Source organism: Phaenicophaeus curvirostris, chromosome 1 (assembly GCF_032191515.1).
Source record: "Phaenicophaeus curvirostris isolate KB17595 chromosome 1, BPBGC_Pcur_1.0, whole genome shotgun sequence".
Classification (NCBI taxonomy): domain Eukaryota; kingdom Metazoa; phylum Chordata; class Aves; order Cuculiformes; family Cuculidae; genus Phaenicophaeus; species Phaenicophaeus curvirostris.
In genome coordinates this window covers 13711605-13733796 of record NC_091392.1, presented here as the reverse complement: position 1 = coordinate 13733796, position 22192 = coordinate 13711605, and the positions used below count along the sequence as shown (strand labels likewise).

Below are 22192 nucleotides of genomic sequence, written 5' to 3'. Positions count from 1 at the left end.
ATTTATGAACCTCATTGTAGCCCAGTAGCTCCACTGTCAGTGCAGCTCAATATTGCTTTTTTTCCTCAGAACAGTTTGTTTTCCGTTCCCTGTGCTATTTCTGATCTCCTCCTGTTAACCTAATCTTTTCTCATGTGGCATTGTTTTTATATTCAGCATAACATTTGGCTGTAAATATTTATATTTAAGTGTGTTTGGAGTGCTTTGTTTATTATCTTTGTTTTGATAGCTTACATACAGTCCTGTCTATGGATGAGATGCCTTTATTGTGCAACTTGAATTCCCAAACTTTCTTTTTAAGTGTCAAGTTATGTTATAGTTGACAAAGTCAGAATCCAGCTTCTGAGGATATTTCAGTTCTCTCTCAGCATGTTGCTGTTAACACTACAGGCTAGTGTTACCATCTTTCCAGCAGTTCTAGAAACCGCAGACAAAGTAGTATCTTTTACTGAGGTGTTTTTCTGTGTTGTGTCACTAAAATCCAGCCTTCCCAGTGTATGGACAATCGAGACTCTCAGTCTTCCTTGACTAGTCCTGATCTAAAAGGTAGACTGTAATTAATATTATAGCTTTATTTAGTTGGTTTGGGTTCCTACTGTTTTTAAGGAGTATTTCCAGTCTTTATCATCAGCTAGATTTTCTTCATATGCCTCAGCTGCTTTTAAGCTGGGTTAAACATTTCTGGTAATGTGTCAAGAGCCATTATTTTGTCATTTTCATCTTTTCTTATGCCCTAGCTCTTCTCTATTACTTGTAAATCCTAGTTTATTGGCTGTCCAGGGAGGTGATGATCTGCGACTAATCTACTTTCTTCGTTTTATTCCCTTGCTACTTTTATAAAACCAGATAAAGCCATAACTATGTATGTATGTCTCCAGTTAACTAAACTATGATGGGTCTTTGTTATATTGATTTGCTCACAGTCTCTATGCCTTTCCCTTTTAATTTGATTTTTTGGATTCAGTCTGGCATGACGACGTCTATATAATGCTTTACATAGTAAATTTCAATTTTGGTGAAGTTTCTTAAGGCTGTTGTAATTATACCATTATCCTGAGCTAGAATGTCTGTATTTAGAGTTTATGTCAATTCCTGTTCATTTTGTTCCTTTTGCTTATATGGCAGCAAATGATGATAATGGAAACATTTTATTTTCCAGATCACTTTATTTCTTGTCTCTGCACCTCAAATGGGACCTGCATATTGAGGTGACTAACCACAGGAACATCAAAATGCCTAATCTTGAACATCCAGCATACCCAGCAGCTACACTGCTTCAGCTGGAAAGTTTGGTGCCTTGTCGAGAATCCCAGGTGTCCATGTTGCTGTCGATATTTGGAGAGGTAGTGCTTTTTGTATTGTATGTTTGAATAGAACAAATACGTTTTGCTGTCTTGGAGGGGATAGCAGAAATTTTAAGGGCTTTTTTGTGATGTTGTTATATGCTTACTTTGGTTGTCTTTTTGTTGGTTGGTTGGTGTGGTTTTTTGTTTTGTTACCCATCTTTTACATTAGTGTTTGGCAAATAGATTCTAGTAAGTTTGAAGGTAGAAAACTATTTTGCAGCTCGAGAGACCCAAACACACAGCTATTTGTGCCTTTCTGCCTAAGTACTTCTGCCCTGGTCTAAAGTTCTGGGGTGTTTTTTTTGTTTGTTTTGGTTTTTGTTTTTTATTTTCCAGTGGCAGTGTAGAAATTCTGTTTGGTTTTGACCTGTATTATGTAATATCTGCATGCCTGAATTCTGATTGTATGAAATTGGTCTGAATCTTAGTAGTTCTGGTTTGGGACATAATATTTGGAAATCTCTGGCTTGTTGATGGATTCTATTACTACTTGGAAAAGCTGTGGTAAAAAGTAATGGAGGTTAACTGTGAACTTAAAAGCAGTTGATCTATCCATTTACTTTCAGTTAACAAAATGGAAATTAGTATATGTTTCTGCTCCTGCCTTTAGTTGTAGATAATAATAATTACATCAAATTACAGCATTTAAGTTTTATGTATTTATTACAAGCATAGTGGCAACGAGTCTTCTAAAAGGAACAGATACTTAAATTCGTGTTAAATATTCGTGTTATATCTTGCACAAGAGTACCTTCATCCTTGGATTAGTTGAATATCATTGCTTCATAAAGTTTTTTGTCCAATTTATTTCTGTATTAATTTTTTAAATCACGGTACAAGATTCTTAGAAAACCATAAAAAAAACCCCAACCCTATTCAGAATGAAATAAAAAGAACAAGTTAATTATTTTACTTGCATCTTAAAATAATCCATGAAGTATGTATCAGTACCATTAAGTAAACAGCGGTATTATATCAAATAGTGCTTTCTGAGAGAAGTATGAAATCCTTTACCCTGTCCTCCATTTAACCGTTTAATTGCTTTCTGTTTGATGCTTATGGAGACAAAACCAGTTTGTAGTATTTGCAGAAGTTAGGACAATGAGAAACTTGTAATTTATGCTTGCCAAGGTTTTGCTTGAGTTAGTTAACTCATTTGAATTAAAAGCCCACTGCTTTTATCTTTTGGTGTGTATTTTTTGTTGTTTAGTTGTTTGGTTTTTCCGTGAAAAATGTATTCTCATGTTATAGCAGTTTCACTGGTAACTTTGTGGTTCTTGATTCTTGGGATTTAAACTCCCAGCATTTCAGTGGGGATGAACCATAGATCTCAATCACATTGGTTGGCGTATTTTATATCTAATGCCTCAGTTTAAAAGATAACTTTTCTTCTGGAGGGAAACTTCATTGATAAATCCATTCTCTGTCAAATGAAAAAGAATTGAAACAGCAACAACTTCTTTTTTCCCCTAGCGTCAGCAGTTTAGTTTTCCATCCATCTTTATCTATGGACATACATCTAGTGGAAAGACCTATGTGATGCAGACTCTTCTAAACACGTTAAAGGTAAGAATGTTCACAGAGGATATTGAATTTAGAATTTATTTCTAACAGGTGGTTCTTCAAACTAGCTTCTGCTTTCTCAAAAGGGCTTGTTTCCTCAGCCATTTCTGCCTTCTTGATTCACCTCCTCCACTTCCTGTGTGATAAACACATCACTCTTCTCACTGGTGCACTTAGGATAAAATGGAGTTGTACCTACTGAGATATAATGTAAATCATAGTAACTTTTCTAAGAAAAGGCAAAAAGGACCCAAATTTTGTTCAGGTCTTTAAAAGGAATTTAACCTGAAATAGCTCCCTTGACAAGTAAGTACCCTTCTGATGCTTTCAGTTCAATCCGAGAGCTGCTTACACTATAACTTTTTTGAATCTTCTTGTAATTCTACTTGAAACGAATTTTACTTGTACATGAAGAATAGTGAGAAGAGTTTGCAGTTGTGGAATTCTATTTGTTATGTCTTAACAAACTAATTTTAATTGTATTCAAGTGGATGTATATGATCTATTTAAGTGTCAGCGTAGAGCTGTTATAAACACTCAAAGGAAACATCCAGGCTATACGTGTTTGCCAAAAAAATGAATCTGAAATGGTGAAATTACAGGCTAAATACCAGGCAACTCACATTCTTCCTGATACAAAAAGGGGTTTTTTGCAGATTATGAGAGAATGTTGTATTCATTGCAGGAAATTTGATTAGTTCCAATCAGCCCTTTTGAGGAAGCATGAAAATCTTTCTTTCGCTTTGAAAAAGAGACAATGCATGAGTTCTAGATGCTTGCAGCAGTGTTGCATAGGAACAATTGATTGAATTCTGGAACAATAAAAAATTATTGTTTTGCTTAATGGATTGGCTCTAATAGCCCTTTTTAGTACTGTATGTCCAGAACCTGTTTGAAAATATCAATTTTGTGCACTCTGACTTATTCTAGATCCTCCAAACACAGCTTGACATGCATCAGAAATTAAAAAACCCTAAGAAACAGGATGTCATTCATAGTTTCTAATGTAATAAAATTAATTCTCCGGGTGTGTTTGTGTTTACTAAGCTTGGCATTGCCAGGCGTTTTACTACCATGCCAGTTCTGTTGTAGTTTCCTCCTGTATGAGTATTGGTTTTGGAAAAGTTAGCATTAAAAAGAGAGTTGCATGCTCTTTTTTGGCTTCACCATCTAACATAAACTTTGTTTGGATTCCTGTTCTTAGAAAAAAGTGTAGGAATGAGTAAGAGGTAGGTCAGGTACAACTGATAGGACAGATAGTGTTGCAATACTTGAAGTGGAAGCTACTGAGAATTCATTGTAGTCTTACATTCTGAGGAAGCTGGGACTACAAACTCTTCCTCTTAGCTGTTAAGGAAAAAACGTACTTTATTGCTGTCCACGGGCAGGTGAGTTTCTATACTTGATGATTAATACTAGAGTTGCTATATGTTACTATCCTGAAGTAGGAGCTTTCTCAGGATGTAATAGGTCTTTGTGGCTAAATCTGTGTTTCTTACAAAAATAGTTTCCTTGAAGAAAGATGTCAAGGAATACGGCCTTAAATCCGTTGCAGCCCCTCTCTGATCAGTGCTGGCAGAAGACTATTAACTACTACAGTAGACCTGTTAGTGCCTAGGGTTTTATCAGTTACGTACTTGAAATTTAAATCTAATGGCATGTGGGTACTTCATGCCTAAACCAATAAATTTCCACTTGTGTGTTCTCATAGCCCTGATAATTCAAGCATGTCTAGAGTGCATTTACCACATATCTGCAGGACTGGATTTTATACAAAACACAGTGATCTTGTCCCTTTCAGTAAAAGTTATGCAGAGGGAGAAAGGTGTAAGACAGTGGCCATAATGCTCTTCCATGCAGTAGACTTCTGTGCGGTGCTCCTAACATTGTGCAACATACCCAAAGATGTGGCCAGACCCTGAAAAGGAATAAGATTTGAGCAGCAACTCTTTCTCCAGAACTTCCTATTGCCAGATGTAGATCTTTCCTACATAATATGGTGTTGTGAATCACATCTGAGGCACCCAGTTTTCCCTCTGCTATAGAGGTGCAGTGCTTTGAATACGTGCTTTTAGAGAGCGTTTTCTTTCAATACTGTTCAAAATCATAAGAAAGCTTTTCATTACACACTGCTTGAGTGGATTGCCAGTGTATGCCCACACTTTCCCACATCTGCTGAATCATATGCCATATATTGTATTTTAAATAGAAAGACTGGAATGAAGTAATTTGATTTTTTTTTTCCTGTTTGTTATGCATGCATGCATTCCTGTATTAGAAGTTCAGTTTTGCAAGTAATGTGTATGACTAATGTTTTCCAGAGGTTTTAATGTTCAGTGTAAAGGAGAGCGTATGCCTTACCAGAAGAGTATGGAGCTATGCAAATAATCTCTTTCTTAAAAATAAAGTGGCTAGAAAATTGCCTTTTTTGCCTTATGTGGGTTTGCATACTGGTATGATTTTGTACTCTATAGTATCTTTTATTTATAGACAAGTGACTAACTTTTCAGTATTACTTGATCACAGAATCACTAGATTGGAAAAGACTCGCAGGTACTTAGGAGTATGCCATAAAATGTATCTCGTACTCTGTTTTTTTTATGTTCTCTTTAGTCTGAAAAGATGCAGTTTTCTAAAAATCTTCTGCACAAACAGGCTGATTATGGATGTCTGATATAGAAACTTAAGCTCTATCATTTGTATGCGTTGAATGCCAAAAGCACTCAGAGTAATTCTGGGGATTTTGCACCTACATTACTTTATTTTTAATATAACTTTGAGAAGTTCATGTTATGCAGACACTGTAATTTTTAATGGACCATTTTATGATATTGTACTATGTTAAAATTGTCTAGCTTTTCTTTGATCTAAGTGCTATTTAATTTTCTTTCTGTGTACTGCTCACAATTTTTAAAAATAGTTGGAAGATAGAGTGTATGTGTCATGAGGATTCATCAGATCTCTCTTCACTTTGTGGTATATAGTATTTTGAATAGATACATAAATAATCATTTTTTTTGGCAAGTTTTTTGTTTTGTTTATGCACTATTCAGTTGGCAGGATGTGGTTTCCTCTATTGTCTCATCTGGAAAAGAAAACTGATTTTGGAAAGTTTGCAATGGAAAAGCCAAATAAAGTTGTGTTTTTTTTTTTTTTTTCTTTTAATACTCTTAAGCTTCCTCATGTGTTTGTGAACTGTGTGGAATACTTTACTCCACGACTTCTTTTAGAAGAAATTCTCATGCAGTTGCAGAGCTGTTCTGAGACCCAGCAGACTTCTCATGTGCCTTGTGATAATTTCAATGACTTTGTACGTCTGTTTAAACAAGCCGTTGCAAATAAAAAGCTTCAAGATCAAACAGTATACATAGTAAGTAATTTAATTTTAGTGTTCTAGTTTCATTTTGATTAAGAGTTTTGTGAGTGTTTGTTATCAATAATTTGTATGTGAAATGTGTTCATTGTAGATCAGTTTTAACAAAATTTCCCTGTGGACCTAGTTCAGAATCTGTTGATACTGTTCAGATTCTTTCCATTGCTGTACTGGCTTTAGCTAAGGTTCTGTGTTTTTCCTGGTTTTAGAACTCTTTATACACAAAAACTACATAACTAAAGCAAACATAAATTATACTGCATAGTTAAATTAGGTCTGTAATATTATTACCAAATCTTTAAATATAGGGAGCTTGTATTTGTTTTACAATTAGTAAGTCTAGCTTATCTGTTTCCTTGTAAAGACAGCTTCACAAATGAGAAAGCAAAAGTGGGAAGCAGGGCAGAAGTGAATTATGGAGCATGCGAATGACAAGAATTTATTGTCTAAGATTAAAGTTGGAAGTTGTATTAAGGAACTGAAATGCATAACTTCCTCTGTAAAAGTGCTGTTGTGGTGTTACAGCTTCAGCTTTTATCTTCACCTGTTGTGCTCAGACACAAGAACTGAGGCTTTAAAATCAAGATGGAAAAAATTGCTGCAGTGAAAAATCTGATTGTATACTCACATGGAGCAAACATGAAGTTCATGGGGAAAATATAAGACTTCAGATCACAGAAGTGATTGAACCAATTTAGTACTAGAACACTAGGGTTTGGGTTTTTTTCCCCTGTGATAATCTTAAGTACGTAAAGGAGTAGACATCCGTAATACCATTTTAAGAGATGAACATAGGAAGAAGTTCCAGGCATACAAGAGGTCTGAAGAAAGGATATAGACTCCTTTAAACTACTTTTTACCAGTTCTCAGTTATTTTAACAAAATCTTTTATTTTAAGAGTACAAACGCCATAGTATTGGTGATGTGTGACTGTCTATGTGTATTGTAGACTGAAATTTAAGCCCAGTAGTAGGCATTGTGTTTTTTAAAAAAGGTTAGATGGATTATTTAAGAAAACATGGAATTGGTTCAAGATGGAAAGCTTAATGACCCTGAGTAATCACTCTCTGTGTTTCTCACTGCAGTCAGCAGGCTTACTGCTTTGGTTTTTTGCAGTTAAAAATGAAGTTCATAATTACACTGAACATTCTTCATTGTGTTTCACAGGTTGTAGTTAAATAAGTTTTATTTCCACTTAAAAATACCTAACCACCGAGTTAAATAACTTTGTATTATATTGAGGGGAAACAGTACTACCTTGATTTCCTACTGCTCATGAGGTTAATAAATGTGACATACTTATTAAAAACTGAATGAGGAAAAATGTACTGGTACTTAAAATAGATAAGAAGTTATACATTGATAATTCATTTGAATTTATCTTCACAAAAGCAGTATTGGCATCTTTCAACAGTTTTGTAAGAACAAAATTTAGCACTAAAATAACCATTAGGGTATTTCAGAAAATATTTTTAATAGTAAAATTTTACTTTCAGATTAATATTTGAATTACAAAACTTTTCTACATCAGTAAAGAATGCTTCATGTGTTGCTTGCAAATTAGTATAGCTCAGAAAATTAGAAAGTTCTTGAACAATGGTTATAGAAAGCAAACCATTAAATACCTAGAAAGGTTCAATTGTATCACGTAAATAGTTGCTGAATCAGAGGAATTAAGTTAGTATTTTAGTTCTGTTCTGCATGGGAACAGACAGGAATGGGGGAAATCAATTCATGTATATTAGCCTGTGTCGTTTGGATTTATTGTAGAGTGGTTTAAATTGAGACTGATGGAAGACCAGCGTATATGCTAGTAACAAACTGTCAATGCTAATTTATTCTTTTTCATTTCAGTAGTAAATAATGTAATATTTCAGCCCAATTACCTCAGAGCAAATTAAGATAAATGTTTACTTTCAAGCAAAGAATTCTAAATGTTTCTCTTAACCCAAGCATAGGTGCTGAATGCTTGTGATTACTTGTGAAAAAATGAATTAATTCGTTCTAACTACTTGAAAAATTGAAACTGATACAACTTGTAGTCATTCATACATTTACAATATTTAACACCTTACAGAAGTAAGAAGCTGCTGTTTTTAGTGAAAGTCAGCAGACAGTTCTAAAATGTACAGTTTTTGACAAAAGGCTGAAGGGTGACTAATCTGTATTAAAACAAAAGAATAAGGCGTGTGGGAATACAGGAATATAGGCCTGTGGGTGAGCTGTTTTTTTGACATACTTCACAAGCCAGGGTGAGAGTATATATTCTCTGCTGTAAGTGGAAACTAGTTTGTTTCTCACTTAAATAAAAGATCTACTTGGGTCAAGACCTTAAAGCGCTGTGTTCAGAGGCTGCATGTCACTGGATTTAATAAGCGGTATTTTATTAGTAAAAATATGTAGCCTCTATTTGGTCAATAATGTAAAGCAGGCTTTATTCCTGAAGCTGCATATTATAGAAACCAAATGTAGATGTCTATATAAAATCATATGTTGTATATAGTATTAAATAAATTCCAAGAAGCATGAGCTGTTATTGCAGAGATACTGTTCTTTAAGGTTTTCTTACTGTACTGTGTGATTTTTTGAAATACTGTTTTCATAAAATGTTTCTTGGTTGTCCACATAAAATTCTTTATATCTCTGTAGGCAACAGATATGATAGATGTCTTAATGTTTCAGTGTGGGGAAAAAAATGTAAAAGGATAGGAAAATACAATTTTCTAGGGACCTGTATTTTCTCTTTCAACAGCAGTAATTCAAAAGAAGTAATAAACTTCAGAATTTAGATTTGTATTGGAAGTAGCAAATAAAACACTAAAGAAATGTTTCTATTCTCATTCTTTTATTCCTGATAAGATTTTAAGTGTACTGGGAATAGAAATTTTTTTGCCAAAGATTATCTGTGCCTGTTTTCATGCTCTTTTTTTTCCTCTAAGCTCCAAAACCTGTTAGTTGTTTAGGTAGTTTAATCTGCACATCTGCCATGTGTTTGTTAGTGCTGTGCCAGATTTGCTTGCAATCAGTAAAATCCTGTATATTTCCAGGCTTCAAAGGGTGAAAAGAAAAATTTGTGTCCAAATTCAGTTGTGTGAATTCCAGACGTTAGCTAACTTTTTCAGATAGAAAAGCTGGTAGTTTTAAAAATAATTTCATAGTGGGAGAAGATAGCTCTCGTACAGTAAGCATATTGATATAGTGCTGCAGTAATATGCATAGGTTTTTTTAATACATAATTTTGGACAAAAATAGCAACCATTGAAACCTCGAATGTTATCATCACTTTGTCAGTGATATTCTTGACTGGTGTACTATATTTTAATTCTTACTGCCATAAGGCATGAGAATGTGGCTTGTTTAGGGATTGTGTCTGGTTTTAGATGGCGGAGCTGCACGGGATACCTGAAAGTACACCTGAAGCAATAATCTTTCTGATGTTGCTTGTTAAAGGGATCTTTATAATTAAGTGGTTTCTGTTATCTAAGAGCCATTGTCAAAATGAGTTTCTGGCAGCTGAGAATTAATTTTAAGTCCATGTGGGAGTGGAAGGTGAAATTGTTTGTATAACACAATCATTGTTTCGTTGAAAGGTATTGGATAGAGCAGAGCAGCTGAGGGAAATGGAAGCAAACATCCTGCCAGCATTTCTTAGGCTTCAAGAGTTGGTAAGTGTGTGGAAAAATAGTTAACGTGTTTCCCCATATAATGAAAGTAACTGAATATGTTATTTGTCCATATAGGCCCACAGATCAAATAAGTGATTCTTTAGATGAGAAAAATTGCAAAATTAGTCTCGTCCCCCAAATAAGCAACTGACAGTGTTCAAAACTAGAAACCAAACCAGAATTTTAACAGTGGCAGACTCTTGGTTTTTCAAAAAATAATTCTGTTTGTTAATATCTTCTTTTACAATATGTGGTCTATTTTAAATTCTTTGGAAAGTGATGTCACATTCATAGCTGTCTTATCTAGAATATTTTTGTTTCTAAGGAGAATGTGAAAATTCCTACTCTTCATTTGAAGTGTTGTAATAATTGCAGAAAAAAAATCTCAGGCAGACTGTAATCTAGAAAGTGAACCTGTGGCATGGCATCTGTTGCCTCGATACAAATAAATAAACAAACCCCCTTTTGGAGTTTGGTCTTCTGAGTCAGCTTCTGATTAAGAGAGCTCAACCACGTTGGGTGAATTCAGCATCGAAGGGTGAATTTGCAACTTGGGAAACATTTGTCTTCCTCAAGTTTGTCCCACGTGAAACTTCACAACATTGCACTGTGGCTTGCTTGAGGATGGTCAGTAGACCACCTGCTATTTAATTGTGGCTGAAGCTGAACCACTCAGCAGCTGTGAATGTGCTTTATGATGGCAGACTTTTTACACTTCTACTGGAACTGTGCCACAGTATGTTTCTGATTGGAGTAAACTGCTGTATCGTTCCCTCTCCCACTTCTGAAGTATCAAAGCTTATGCCTTGGAGTGAGGAAAAACGGTGCATTCTCTGAAAAGAAACTGAAGACAAAACCAGGAGATGATGATGGTGCTTTGAAATGTCTGAACATCTAAATAGCTGAAATTATACTTGTTATCTCAAGACTTTTGTGTGGTACTCTTAATCTTCTGGTGGCATTGATTTCTCTGCTGAATGAAGACTGATTCACAGCTGTGTTCTTAATCCTGGCAGCTGCTGCATTTTCTGGCTTTTTGTCTGTTCTGCCCGTGTTCTGGATTCTGCTGCCCCTGAAGCAGAAGCAATCTGTCTGGCAGAGAGAAAGGAGGAAAAACTTAGGCTTGTGATTGCTGTTCAGGGACCAAAAAAGCATAGGCCAAGCTAGAGAAACACCCTGCAATTCAAAAGTAACCTTCAAGTAAGTTTGTCAGCTTTCCTGGGTGGTGAGATTCCGGATGTCTGAATTCTGGATTCTGGACTGCAGCTTTATAAAACTGTTGTGCAGCTGAAGTTGCAGGGGAAGGTAGGAGCAAATCTGCTGTGTCGCTTCCTTTCCTGGAGTGAAAGGAGGCAAGAAACTTCATTAGTGGTGAAAGGTTCCATGGAACTGTGGGATTGTTGGTGAAGAATGGGTCATAGGATGCTTGATTTCTGTGAGGATTATAGTGGAAAGTGCTCAAGTTTTTTTCATATTGGAAGGTCTGTCAGGAACTGAACTTGAAAATACCTTAGTACTTCTCTCAGCTAAAATGGTAGGAAATCCAGGAGAAGAACACAATTGAAAGAAATTTACAGAAGTATGTTCTCTCATTACAAGAAAAAAAAAAGTTTCATAGAAGCGGAAGAAACAAAGGATGTAGTTCAATGCCACTTTGGCAAGAAGTGGGAAGAGTAAATAAAAGATTCTCCCTGAATTTCAGAGAAGGGGAACAGCATTTAAACTTTTCTTTCAAGTAATTCACAGCTCATATTAAACATTGTCGATTCAATCAAGTTACTTCCTTTTGTTTTCTTGAGGTGCTTTGATAGTTTTGAAATGTCTTTCTTGAAGAACCATATTTAAAACCATCATTTGTTATGCATAACTTTTAGTGTGGTTGCTAAAACTTTGCAAAAAGGATGATGCATCACCTTCACAGATGCTTGGCTTTGTACTAAAAAGCCAGTAAATTGAAGAGTCATAAAAATAAGGAATATTTTTTTTTAATAGGAAGTGTCTATTGAAGTGTTTATTGACCAAAACAGCAGACTGAAGGGAAGTATATTGTCCATAAAAACCTGAATAAAAAGAATGTTACTACACACAGCCACTGTTGATAACTACTAAAACAGTTGGTAGAGTACACAGTTAATATTGTATGTTGTGGCTTAACCTGGCAGGTAGCTAAAACAACCACACAGTGGTTGGCTTGCTCTCCCCAGGTGGGATAGAGGAAAGAATTGGGGCAGGTGAGGTGGAAGGTAAAACTTATGAGTTGACATAAAGTCAGTTAGATAGGAAAAAAAAAAAAAGAAAAGAATAGAATAGTGATAGAATATACAAACTAAATGATGCACAGCCCAGCTGCTGACTGATGCTCAGCTAATTCCTGAACCACAGCACCTCTTGGCCAACTCTTGGCAGTATGTGCTGAGCGTGACATCATATGGTATGGAATATCCCTTTGGCCAGTTTGGGGCAGCTGTCCTGGCTGTGCCTCTTGCCAGCTTCTCACTGGCTGTAAGAAGCTGTAAAGTCCCTGGTTAGTGTAGGCAATACTTAGCAACAACTAAAACAATAGTGTTTTTATCAACAATATTCTCATACTAAATCCAAACCACAGCACTATACCAGCTACTGGAAAGAAAATGAACTGTATGCCAACCAAAACCAGGATGATACCCACCCATTACACTTTACCATCTATGTCATGCCAAGGTCCCATAATTTCCAGTACATTCCAATTAACCACCACTGTTTTTCCCATCTTTTGGGATGTCATTTATTTTTAAAGTCAAGCTTGCCTTTAAAATAAAGTACCAGATAGCTTGGTTTCAGAAAGCATTGAGTTTTCTTGCACTTTTTAACTCTGCCTGTTTGTTTTGGAAGTCTGGATTTAGTTACCAAAGTAAAATGCTGTCTTAAATTTGTGAGTAAGGGGTGGTATCTATTTTGTATTGTCTACTACGAGATCTTTATCACCCCACAATGAATGTCAGTGAAATGGCAAAGATGCAAAGAAATCTCAGGTAATTATGAAAACCTGCAAATGTATGAGCTAGCTGAAGCTTTATTACTATGCTAGTAATTTGTATTAAACTGTAAATTTGATTATTTTTGTGGAAGAGAAAAGTAATGAAGATAATATTTCTCATTGATAATGTAACATGCAGCGTTACTTTTTTCTTTCTCTGCCTATCTGTCTCTTTTTTTTTTTTTTTTTCTTCCCTGTGTAGACTGACAAAAATGTGACGGTTGTCTTGCTGACTGAAATAGTGTGGGAACTGTTCCGTCCAATTACTGGATGCTTCGAGCCACTCACCTTATATTTTCCTGATTACAGCATAGGTAAACTAATTCTTTAATCTGCTTTTTGGGTATAGAATAATAGTTTGTTAAACAACTTCTAAATGTTTTTTTCCATGTTTATCAGTGTGCTTTTTACAGAATCTGGAATGTGTAATAGCTATTGAAATATAAGAGTCTGTATTAACGCAACCTCCAAAAGACTTGTCTTTTTCCACTTGCCAGAACATCTCAAAGTAACATTTTGGTTCCATTATATTTGCTGGTTCTTTTAATTGGGTTAGATTTGGCTTTTTTACTATTATAGGTTTTTTTTTCACTTAACTTGCAGAATATGATCAGTTTATTATGTTAGCTTTAAATAAGCAAAACTTATTTTTGTTTAAACAGCACACCTGCAGAAGATCTTGTCTCAGAATCGTCCCCCAGAATATTCTGCAGATTTCTATGCTGCATATATCAATATTCTGCTTGGTGTCTTCTACATGGTCTGTAGGGACCTGAAAGAACTTCAGCATCTGGTGAGATGAGCTTCTTTAGAATTATTGGTTTGTTTTGAGGGTTTTTTTGCTAAATGAGCTCTGAAAAATGTAAATGTATTGTTGAACGTGTACAAAGGGAAAATCATAAAAATGTAGAATGGTTTGGATTGGAAGGGACCTTGAAAGGTCATGTAGTCCAACCACCCTGCTGTGAGCAGAAACACCTTCAACAAGGTCAGGTTGCTCAGAGCCCCATCCAGCCTTACCTTGGATGTTTCTAGGGATGGGGCATCCACCACCTCTCTGGGTAACCTGTTCCAGTTTTTCATCATAAAAAGTGTCTTCCTTAAATCTAGTCTAAATCTACCCTCTTAAGAATGTGTCAAAATGCAGTGTGTCTAAAAATCTAGATCAAAGGTTGCAGTCATTTTGGTGACTGTGAAGGGTTTCCATTGCTACTTGGTTTTGTGGTCAGAGGCAACAAAAGCTGCACTGGTGAGATCCTTACGTGTGGTTCAGCCTAGAACTTCTGATTTTTCAGCTCAAGCTGTTCCTTAGTATCAGAGGACCTAGGCTGGCCGATGGGGTATTTGGTAACATGTGGCAAAAGCCACCCATTGTGACTGGCCCCAGGCATCCTTGGCATGGACTTGCCTCAGGAGAAGTGTATTTCAAGGACCCAGAAGGGTACTGGTGGACTTAATGCATAGTGCCCTTGGAGATGGAGGAACTTAAAGAGCTGTCTACCTGGTCTGGTTTCTTGGAGGACCCTTCTGCTGTGGAGTTGCTGCGGGTTGAAGAACAGCAGGCACTGATTGCTACCACAGTGATGCACTAGTGGCTGCATTCATAGAATCATAGAATAACCAGGTTGGAAGAGACCCACCGGATCATCGAGTCCAACCATTCCTATCAAACACTAAACCATGCCCCTTAGCACCTCGTCCACCCGTGCCTTAAACACCTCCAGGGAAGGTGACTCAACCACCTCCCTGGGCAGCCTGTTCCAGTGCCCAATGACCCTTTCTGTGAAGAATTTTTTCCTAATGTCCAGTCTAAACCTCCCCTGGCGGAGCTCTTGTCCTGTCCCCTTGTCACTTGGGAGAAGAGGCCAGTACCCTCCTCTCCACAACCTCCTTTCAGGTAGTTGTAGAGAGCAATGAGGTCTCCCCTCAGCCTCCTCTTCTCCAGGCTAAACAACCCCAGCTCTCTCAGCCGTTCCTCATAAGGCCTGTTCTCCAGCCCCTTCACCAGCTTTGTTGCTCTTCTCTGGACTCGCTCCAGAGCCTCAACATCCTCTCTAATTCCCATACATAAGCTGATTGGTCAACTGGAGAGGCAAGCAGTGATCACCAAGACCCACTCACACTTCAGTAGTTCCATATAGCCAGTGCAAAAGTCTAATGGAGAGTGGAGACTTAAGAGTAGTTTTCAGTGGGGCCCTGAGCATTGACAAGCCTTTAAGCAGGAGATGGCTCTCTTGGACCAGTTTGGGCAGGACAAAATGTAAAAGTGCTCTGCGGCACAGCTGGGGAAGATGACACTACTGGGAGCCTATTGTAGAAAGCACTGAGGAAATTTGAGGTTGACCACTAGGATTTTGGGGTCTGGGATACAAAGGATACTATACTCAACTGAAAAAGAGGTATTGGCAGCATATGAAAGATTTTGAACTGCTTCAGAAGTGGTTGGTACTGAAGCACAGCTCTTCTCAGCACCCTGACTTCCATTGCTGGGCTGGATGTTCAAAGGAAGGGTTTTCTTTACACATCATGCAGCTGATGCTATGAGGAGTACGTGTGTCTCACCGATCACCCAGTGGACTTGAGCTGGAAACCGTAGTCACCCAGGAATTTTGGGAATATCTCTAGAGGAGAAGGTGATGCATGCTGAAGAGGCCCCACTGTATAATAAACTGCCAGAAAATGTGAAGCAGCATATGTCCTGTTCACTGATGGGTCCTGTTGCAATGTAAGAAAGCATCTAAGGTGGAAGGTTGCTGTGTGAAGTCCCATACAACAAGCTACAGAAACAGCTGAAGAAGGTGATTTGAGTTAGTTCACATAAGTTAAAACCATCCAGCTGGATTTAAGTATTGCTGAGTGAGAAAAACAGCCAGTGCTTGTCAAAGGTTGATTTTTGCTACTCAAAATGGTTTGCCTTTAATCATTTCTTTTGTGGTTGTTGAGACTGGCAAAGAGGCAGTGTCTTGACTTTATCTTGCAATCAGCCCAGCTGTACTTGCTGCCCAGAGCGATCAAGCTGCAGTCCTGTTGGTACAGGGAGTGAGGGCAGAACTATACCCTGGACACCAGAGCCCCCCTTAAGATTCCCCCAACTCTGTTCCAGAACCCTCCAGTGGGAGCACTGCACAAGTCTGCAAGGAATCCCTCACCTCTGGGAGGGACCTCAATCTATAAATAACACTTGTAAGAAGGGTCAGGTGATGTCCTGCCATCCTGGGAGAAAAACAGCATTGGAGCCCAGGTGGTGTCCTTCTTGCACTTCTTTTTCTCCCTTTTCCTCCCTTTCTCTTTTTCTTTCTTTTCCTTTACTACAGATTTAGCAAGCCAATGCCTATCTTATTCCTGATATTGCATGTACAAATAAATTCTTTTTAAAATTAGTCATTTGGCATTGGTTTGCCTTCATTTAGCTCAGTAGGCACTGAACTCGTACATTGTATGGGGAGACGCTGGGTCTTACCCTGTTGACCTCTGGACTGCCCAGATTGGGTCATGACCATTCTTTATCTCTGTGCTGACTGAAGAGTGGTTGCAAATGCTCTGTAGGGATTGTTACAGAAATGGAAGCAGAGGAGCTGGCAGCACAGAAGCAAATCTATCTGCACTGCCCCATTGTGGGTAGATACTGCTGTGTGGCTAGAGAACATGACTGTAAAAGTATGTCATGCTCATGTTTGTACCCAAGAGTCAGGCTGCTGAGGAACATGAAAATGAACAACAAGTGCTAAGCTTGAAGTGTCTAATATAGACTCTAAATGTGCATGATATTGTGCATTATTATTAATAATACATCCTGGAATTACATTAGATATATATGGAAGTTATTGCATTGACTTCTGTATACTAGCATATAGATTTAATAAGGTGCAGTGTGACAAAAGGAGAATGAAATGTGAGGATTGTTCTTTGACAAAGTTCTGTGTGATATTGATTTAAGCATTAAAAAAAAACCAACATTGCAACCTTGTCAAAAATCTCAGTCTTACCTAAGGCAAAAGAAGTGTGTTTGAATATGGAATGTGTTAGCAAGGTTTTGTTTGTTTATGTTTTTAAAAATGATTTCTGCTTATGTGTGTATGTATCTGTGGCCAACTTTTGAGCATGATGAACTGTTCCAGGAATGGAAAGTTTTATCTGAACAGTAAGGGAGTAAAAGAAACACGTGAAAACATTTTTATTGCATGTTTAATTACTATGTTATTTTTTTTAAAAATGGGACCCCTGAGAACAGTAAATAGATCTTGATAAGATCAAAACTAAGTTACATTACTTCTTTGTATTTTAATCTGCTGAAATGTTCTGATGCTTTGCAGTATGATATTTGGATGCAAGCAGCATAATTCCTGACTGTTTTGCAGAGTAAATGAATGATATTGCTTCTTATATTCTGTAGCTAGATCAAATATATAGTACCTTTTTAATATGTTATACCTTTTACTTTTTGTAGGCAGTACTCAATTTTTCTAAATACTGTGAACCGGTGGTCAGAGGAGAAGGTAAGCTTCTGTATTTAATTTGACCAGGTGCCTTGAGAGTGCAGGTTTTGTCTTGTGGATTTTGTGGAGGACTTTGCTTTGATCCTTATTGTGTTGTGATAGTTTCTCCAATCACAATAGTATTGCTTATTCCAGTTGCACCCAGTAGGCAGCATTTGTAGCAGAGGCAGTAGATGACATTTATTTGTGGTATTTTGTGGTAATGAGATGGAAGTACTGTGAAAACTTGTTTCTCCCCTATAAATCTTTCCTCATTCAAGCACCAGGACTTCTGCAAAGTAATGGGAGAAGTTGTTTCTTGCTGTCAAGGCTAAGAGGGGAATATGAGAGCAAAGGTTCTGCCAAAATGTACCAGAGTATCTGGAAATAAAACAGATAGAGAGTCCTGTGTGGTAGTATGTGCTTGGAGATGGACAATGTTGGAGCATCATCCTAGTACAGTATTTGAGGGTCATGGTGTTAGACTTATGTCATGCCTGTGCCTATTTCGGTGCTAGAGATACAGTTTTAGTGTTTTGTGAGTTAAACGTTTCACAGAATTTATTCTGGCTTGGTGCAGCAAATGAACGTGACACCCACAAACTCTGGAAAAATATTGAACCTCATTTGAAGAAGGCAATGCAGACTGTTTATCTTCGGGAAATATCAAGGTAATTTGGTGGCAAGGGTTTCTTTGTTCATGTTGCTGTTTTTAACTTCCTCTCCAGATTTTATTTGCTCTCTCAATTACGTTTCATGGCTAGTGTTTCTTTTTTGCTAGATAGACTCTTTTTTCTCTTCCCACTGTGTTTCTTTCTTGCCATATAATGCCAGTAATAGGGTATCTCAGGTGTAAATTTAGAAACAAAACGGTATTTGTAGTATATATTAAATAAGTAAAGCGGCAGCAGCAGGTTGTCTTCTGTTTTTCGCAGATGGTCATGCGGGTAGATGCATTTTCTGTCACTTTTGTAACTACCAGGCATGGGAATCCATTATCAGTATATACAGGCACAGTTGATAACACTTGTAGAGTTGACTTGCAGATCCTCACTCTACCGAAGTTGTCTTCAAACCTCAAAATTCTTCTGAGATGTTAAAGATTTTGAACATCTGTATTGCTTACCTTTGTCTTACCTTTGTTTACTGGAGCTAGGTTTGTATGCATACTGTGCTTTCTGACTACTTGGGTTTTTTTGTTGAAGAGCTGCATTTTCCTCATACTGAATTACCATTTTTGACAGCATTAATAGCTGGCGTCCTGTTAACGGTCTGAGTTTCCTTTATATGGTTTTAGATTCCTTATTTGCTAGACTGCTAGAAAAAGATGGTGCTGTTCATTTTTTTAATGGTAGCTGTTGGGTCAGATATAATGTCTTCTCTGTCTTTAAGATTGGTGATTCTGATATTACACCATGTAAAGAGAGATAATTTGGTAATGTTTGATTTGTTTATCTTAGTACAAACGTAATCATTTTTCCTTTCAAAGCCGTTGAGGCCATAGAGTATTCTGGTAACTTAACCTGGGTGTGGAGTAGAAGCCTTTGCTAAATGTTTTGTAAAAGTGATGGTTCTTTCAAAAAGAGAATTGATTTTACTCCATATAAGCCAGACTTCAATGTACAATGAGGCATTATTCTGTTCGCCTCAAATATGTATTTGTACTCAATATTGATCTTCATTACACCGTCTTATTTATGATCATTCCTGACTTTTTGCACTGTGTAATTTCCTACTCTATTTAAGGTGTAATATAAGGTTATGATATACAATAATAGATTATTAATTTTTTCCAAATAACTAGTTTTCTCTTTATATTTTTCTTTGGTTATATATTTGAGCTGTATTATGTTTTTAATTATAGATTTCAGTTTTCTGCGTGATAGTTCTAGGATTTAGTTTTGTGTAACAGCTAAATGCTTGATGAATTACAACGATCACATCAATTTTCCTGGCCACGGGACTGTAATTACCCTAGCCTTTTCTTCACGTTGCGAATTAGACCAATGGAAATTTGCTATCAGCCCTTGTGCTGCCTGAACTGAGATGAAAATGGAACTTTTTTTCCTACCTGTAAAATCGACATAAGATTAAAAATTTGCTCATTGATAATTTGGTTGATCATTCATTACAATTTGATTATTATGTCAGCTCTCATTAAGCTTTTCATAAGTTTTATGGTTTGTAGCTGATAAACCCTGTTCATAAAGGTCTTTATAAAAATACACTCACTAGTGCTTTAGGAAATCTTGTGGTTTATCCCCTCTAAAATCAAGACACTTCATTGCTGTTTAACCCCAGCTGGCAACTAAGCCCCTCACAGCTGTTTTCTCACCCCCACCTGCAGCAGGGTGCCGGGAGAGAATTAGAACAGTAAAAGGGAGGAAAAACTTGTGGGTTAAGTTAGAGAAAGTTTAATAGGTAATGCAAAAGCTACGTGCACAAGCAAAGCGAAATAAGGAATTACTTCACTACGTCCCATTGGCAGGCAGGTGTTCAGCCATCTACTGGAAAGCAGGGATCCATCACTTGTAATGGTTACTTGTGAAAACAAAACATCATAACTCCGAATGTCCCTCCTCCTTCTTCCCCCAGCTTTGTATGCTGAGCATGACATTATATGGTGTGGAATATCCCTTTGGTCAGTTGGGGTCAGCTGTCTTGGCTGTGTCCCCTCCCAGCTTCTCATGCACCTGCAGCCCACTTGCTGGGGGGTCAGTGCAAGAGGCAGAAAACGCCTCAAATCTGGGTAAGCACTGTTCAGCACTAAGAAAAACATTCCTCTGTTATCAGTAATGGTTCCAGCACAAATCCAGAACTTAACCTTGTACTAGCTACTATGGAGAAAATTACCCCAGCAAGACCAGCACACATTTCTAACAATGACATTCCTTATGGGAAGTTTTAAAGAGATTTTTTTTTTTTTGCTGTTATTTAGGAAAACACCAAACCACTTGCAGATGTTTTTCACTGAAAAAATGTTTCATCTTGATATCCTTAGCATTTTTCAGTAAAGAATGAATAATGGTTTGGGTTTTTTTAATGTAGTCTTCAACATTACATTATAATTATAATATTGTTCTCACTAGTGTAAACAGTGGATAAAACCCATCAAAACTGTCAGTGTTTTTATTGAATTCTGCATTGTTCTTGAAACTTAAAACACTGTTGATAGTTGCTTACTGGTGTTTTTTTGGTTGAAAAGAAATTAATATTTTACAATTAGCTTGTACTCTGTTTTATACCTTAGTATAACATTACTTTCTGCATTTTTTTCAAATACACATAGTCTGACCCTCATTGAAACTTATGTGCAAGATAGAAAGACTAGGTATTTTCTATTATTCTCTTACTACCTGTATCCTAGCCAGTATCATAAAATTAAAATATGCATATACCAAGTGTGTAGTTTTCTCTAAAAAGCTAACAAATACTTTGACTTAATATATTTGCATTCTCTGTCTTTTAGCTCACAATGGGAGCGTTTGCAGCACGACAATGGAGAACCTGGGCAGTTGAAAGGTATTGGATATAGAGGCTTGTAATGTGAAATGTGTACTGTTCAGATTGACTTGGTTGTTGTTATCTGATAACATGTGAATGAAATTGTATAGACAAGAGTACCTACTAACATTAAATTACAGTTCAGGGTAATGATTATTTGAGAAGGTGTTACTGAACTGAAGAGTTAAAGAACTGTTACTGTTTTTTTGCTGCACATAGATTCTGGTAGTAACCTTCCCTAAGGTCCTTTGTGGGTAAAAGCAGATTCCTTTGAATCAGTATTTCTAATGTGACAATGGATGAGGGATGGAGTGACTCCTGAAGATCAAACCTATGTCTGTGCAAACTGGCAGAATTGTGTGAGGGAGTAGATGGGAATATTATACTTGGTGTGTTACACTGGGTTAGCACATCCTAAACAAATGTCTTATGTCCTTATTTCTTAGAAAAGTAATTACAATTGCAAGAATTCTTTCTATTCTTTCCTTGGAGAGGAATACAGCTTTTTCGATTTTGTACTTCAAACAGATTTGAAAGTCAAATCTCATTAAATATGTCAGCCTTCTTTGCAAGTTAGGAATGAACACTAAAACATTTTCGTGGTGATGTCAGTCAGTTGTGATCTTTTGACGAGTTCTTACTTTGGGAATGCTTTTGAATTATTCTTTAGATAGTAGGTAATAGATTTTATGGTTGATGTAATTAAGCAAATAGTTCAGTGCATCACGCAATACTGGCAGACCAGAAGAATGGAGCAGAAATTATATTTCTGTATTAAATTAAATTGTCTATAGGGAAAAGTTTATTTGGTGTTGCATGTTGTGATTAATACACAATACAAAAATAGTATCTTGATTGGATATGAAATTTTGTAATGTCCTTTTGAGCCTATGTGAGAGGAAATTATTACTAGCATCTAGGATGCTTCTCATCACACTCAGGGTTCTGAATCTCAACTTTTAAACATGTTTAATTCCTTGATGTTTATTTGCTGATAATTGTGTATTAAAGCATAAGGGTATGGGTACTTCCCAGAACAAGAAATTGTTGAAGTGAAAACTTCTTAGCAAAGAAGGCACAAGAGAGAGAGATTTAGACAACTGATGAAGTAAGGTGGTTTGATCATCCTATTCATATGCTAAAATATGTAACAGAAGTAGCTATGGTGATGAGAGCAGGGGAATGTGAGAGGAAAAAATGCAATGTGAAAGTAAAAAGAGGGAAGAAAAATAGTGAGTAGATGGTAGTTT

At 36.8% G+C, this 22192-nt stretch overlaps 1 protein-coding gene across 2 annotated transcripts in view; it reads left to right on the top strand.

Moving 5' to 3' along the window:
* Positions 1 to 462: 462 nt before the first annotated feature.
* The window catches only part of ORC5 (origin recognition complex subunit 5), a 68431-nt gene continuing 46701 nt past the window's right edge, over positions 463 to 22192 (top strand). The window contains exons 1-9 of one of the 2 annotated variants that reach the window (XR_011339525.1): positions 463 to 1343; positions 2820 to 2912; positions 6085 to 6279; positions 9873 to 9947; positions 13166 to 13277; positions 13626 to 13756; positions 17411 to 17459; positions 18019 to 18109; positions 20908 to 20960. Coding sequence is in view for 1 of the 2 variants with exons in the window: in XM_069881741.1 (XP_069737842.1) it covers positions 1233 to 1343; positions 2820 to 2912; positions 6085 to 6279; positions 9873 to 9947; positions 13166 to 13277; positions 13626 to 13756; positions 17411 to 17459; positions 18019 to 18109; positions 20908 to 20960 (910 nt within the window). In the remaining variant the exon portion in view is untranslated. The remainder of the gene's footprint in view (positions 1344 to 2819; positions 2913 to 6084; positions 6280 to 9872; positions 9948 to 13165; positions 13278 to 13625; positions 13757 to 17410; positions 17460 to 18018; positions 18110 to 20907; positions 20961 to 22192) is intronic. The other variant, XM_069881741.1, reaches the window with a different exon arrangement.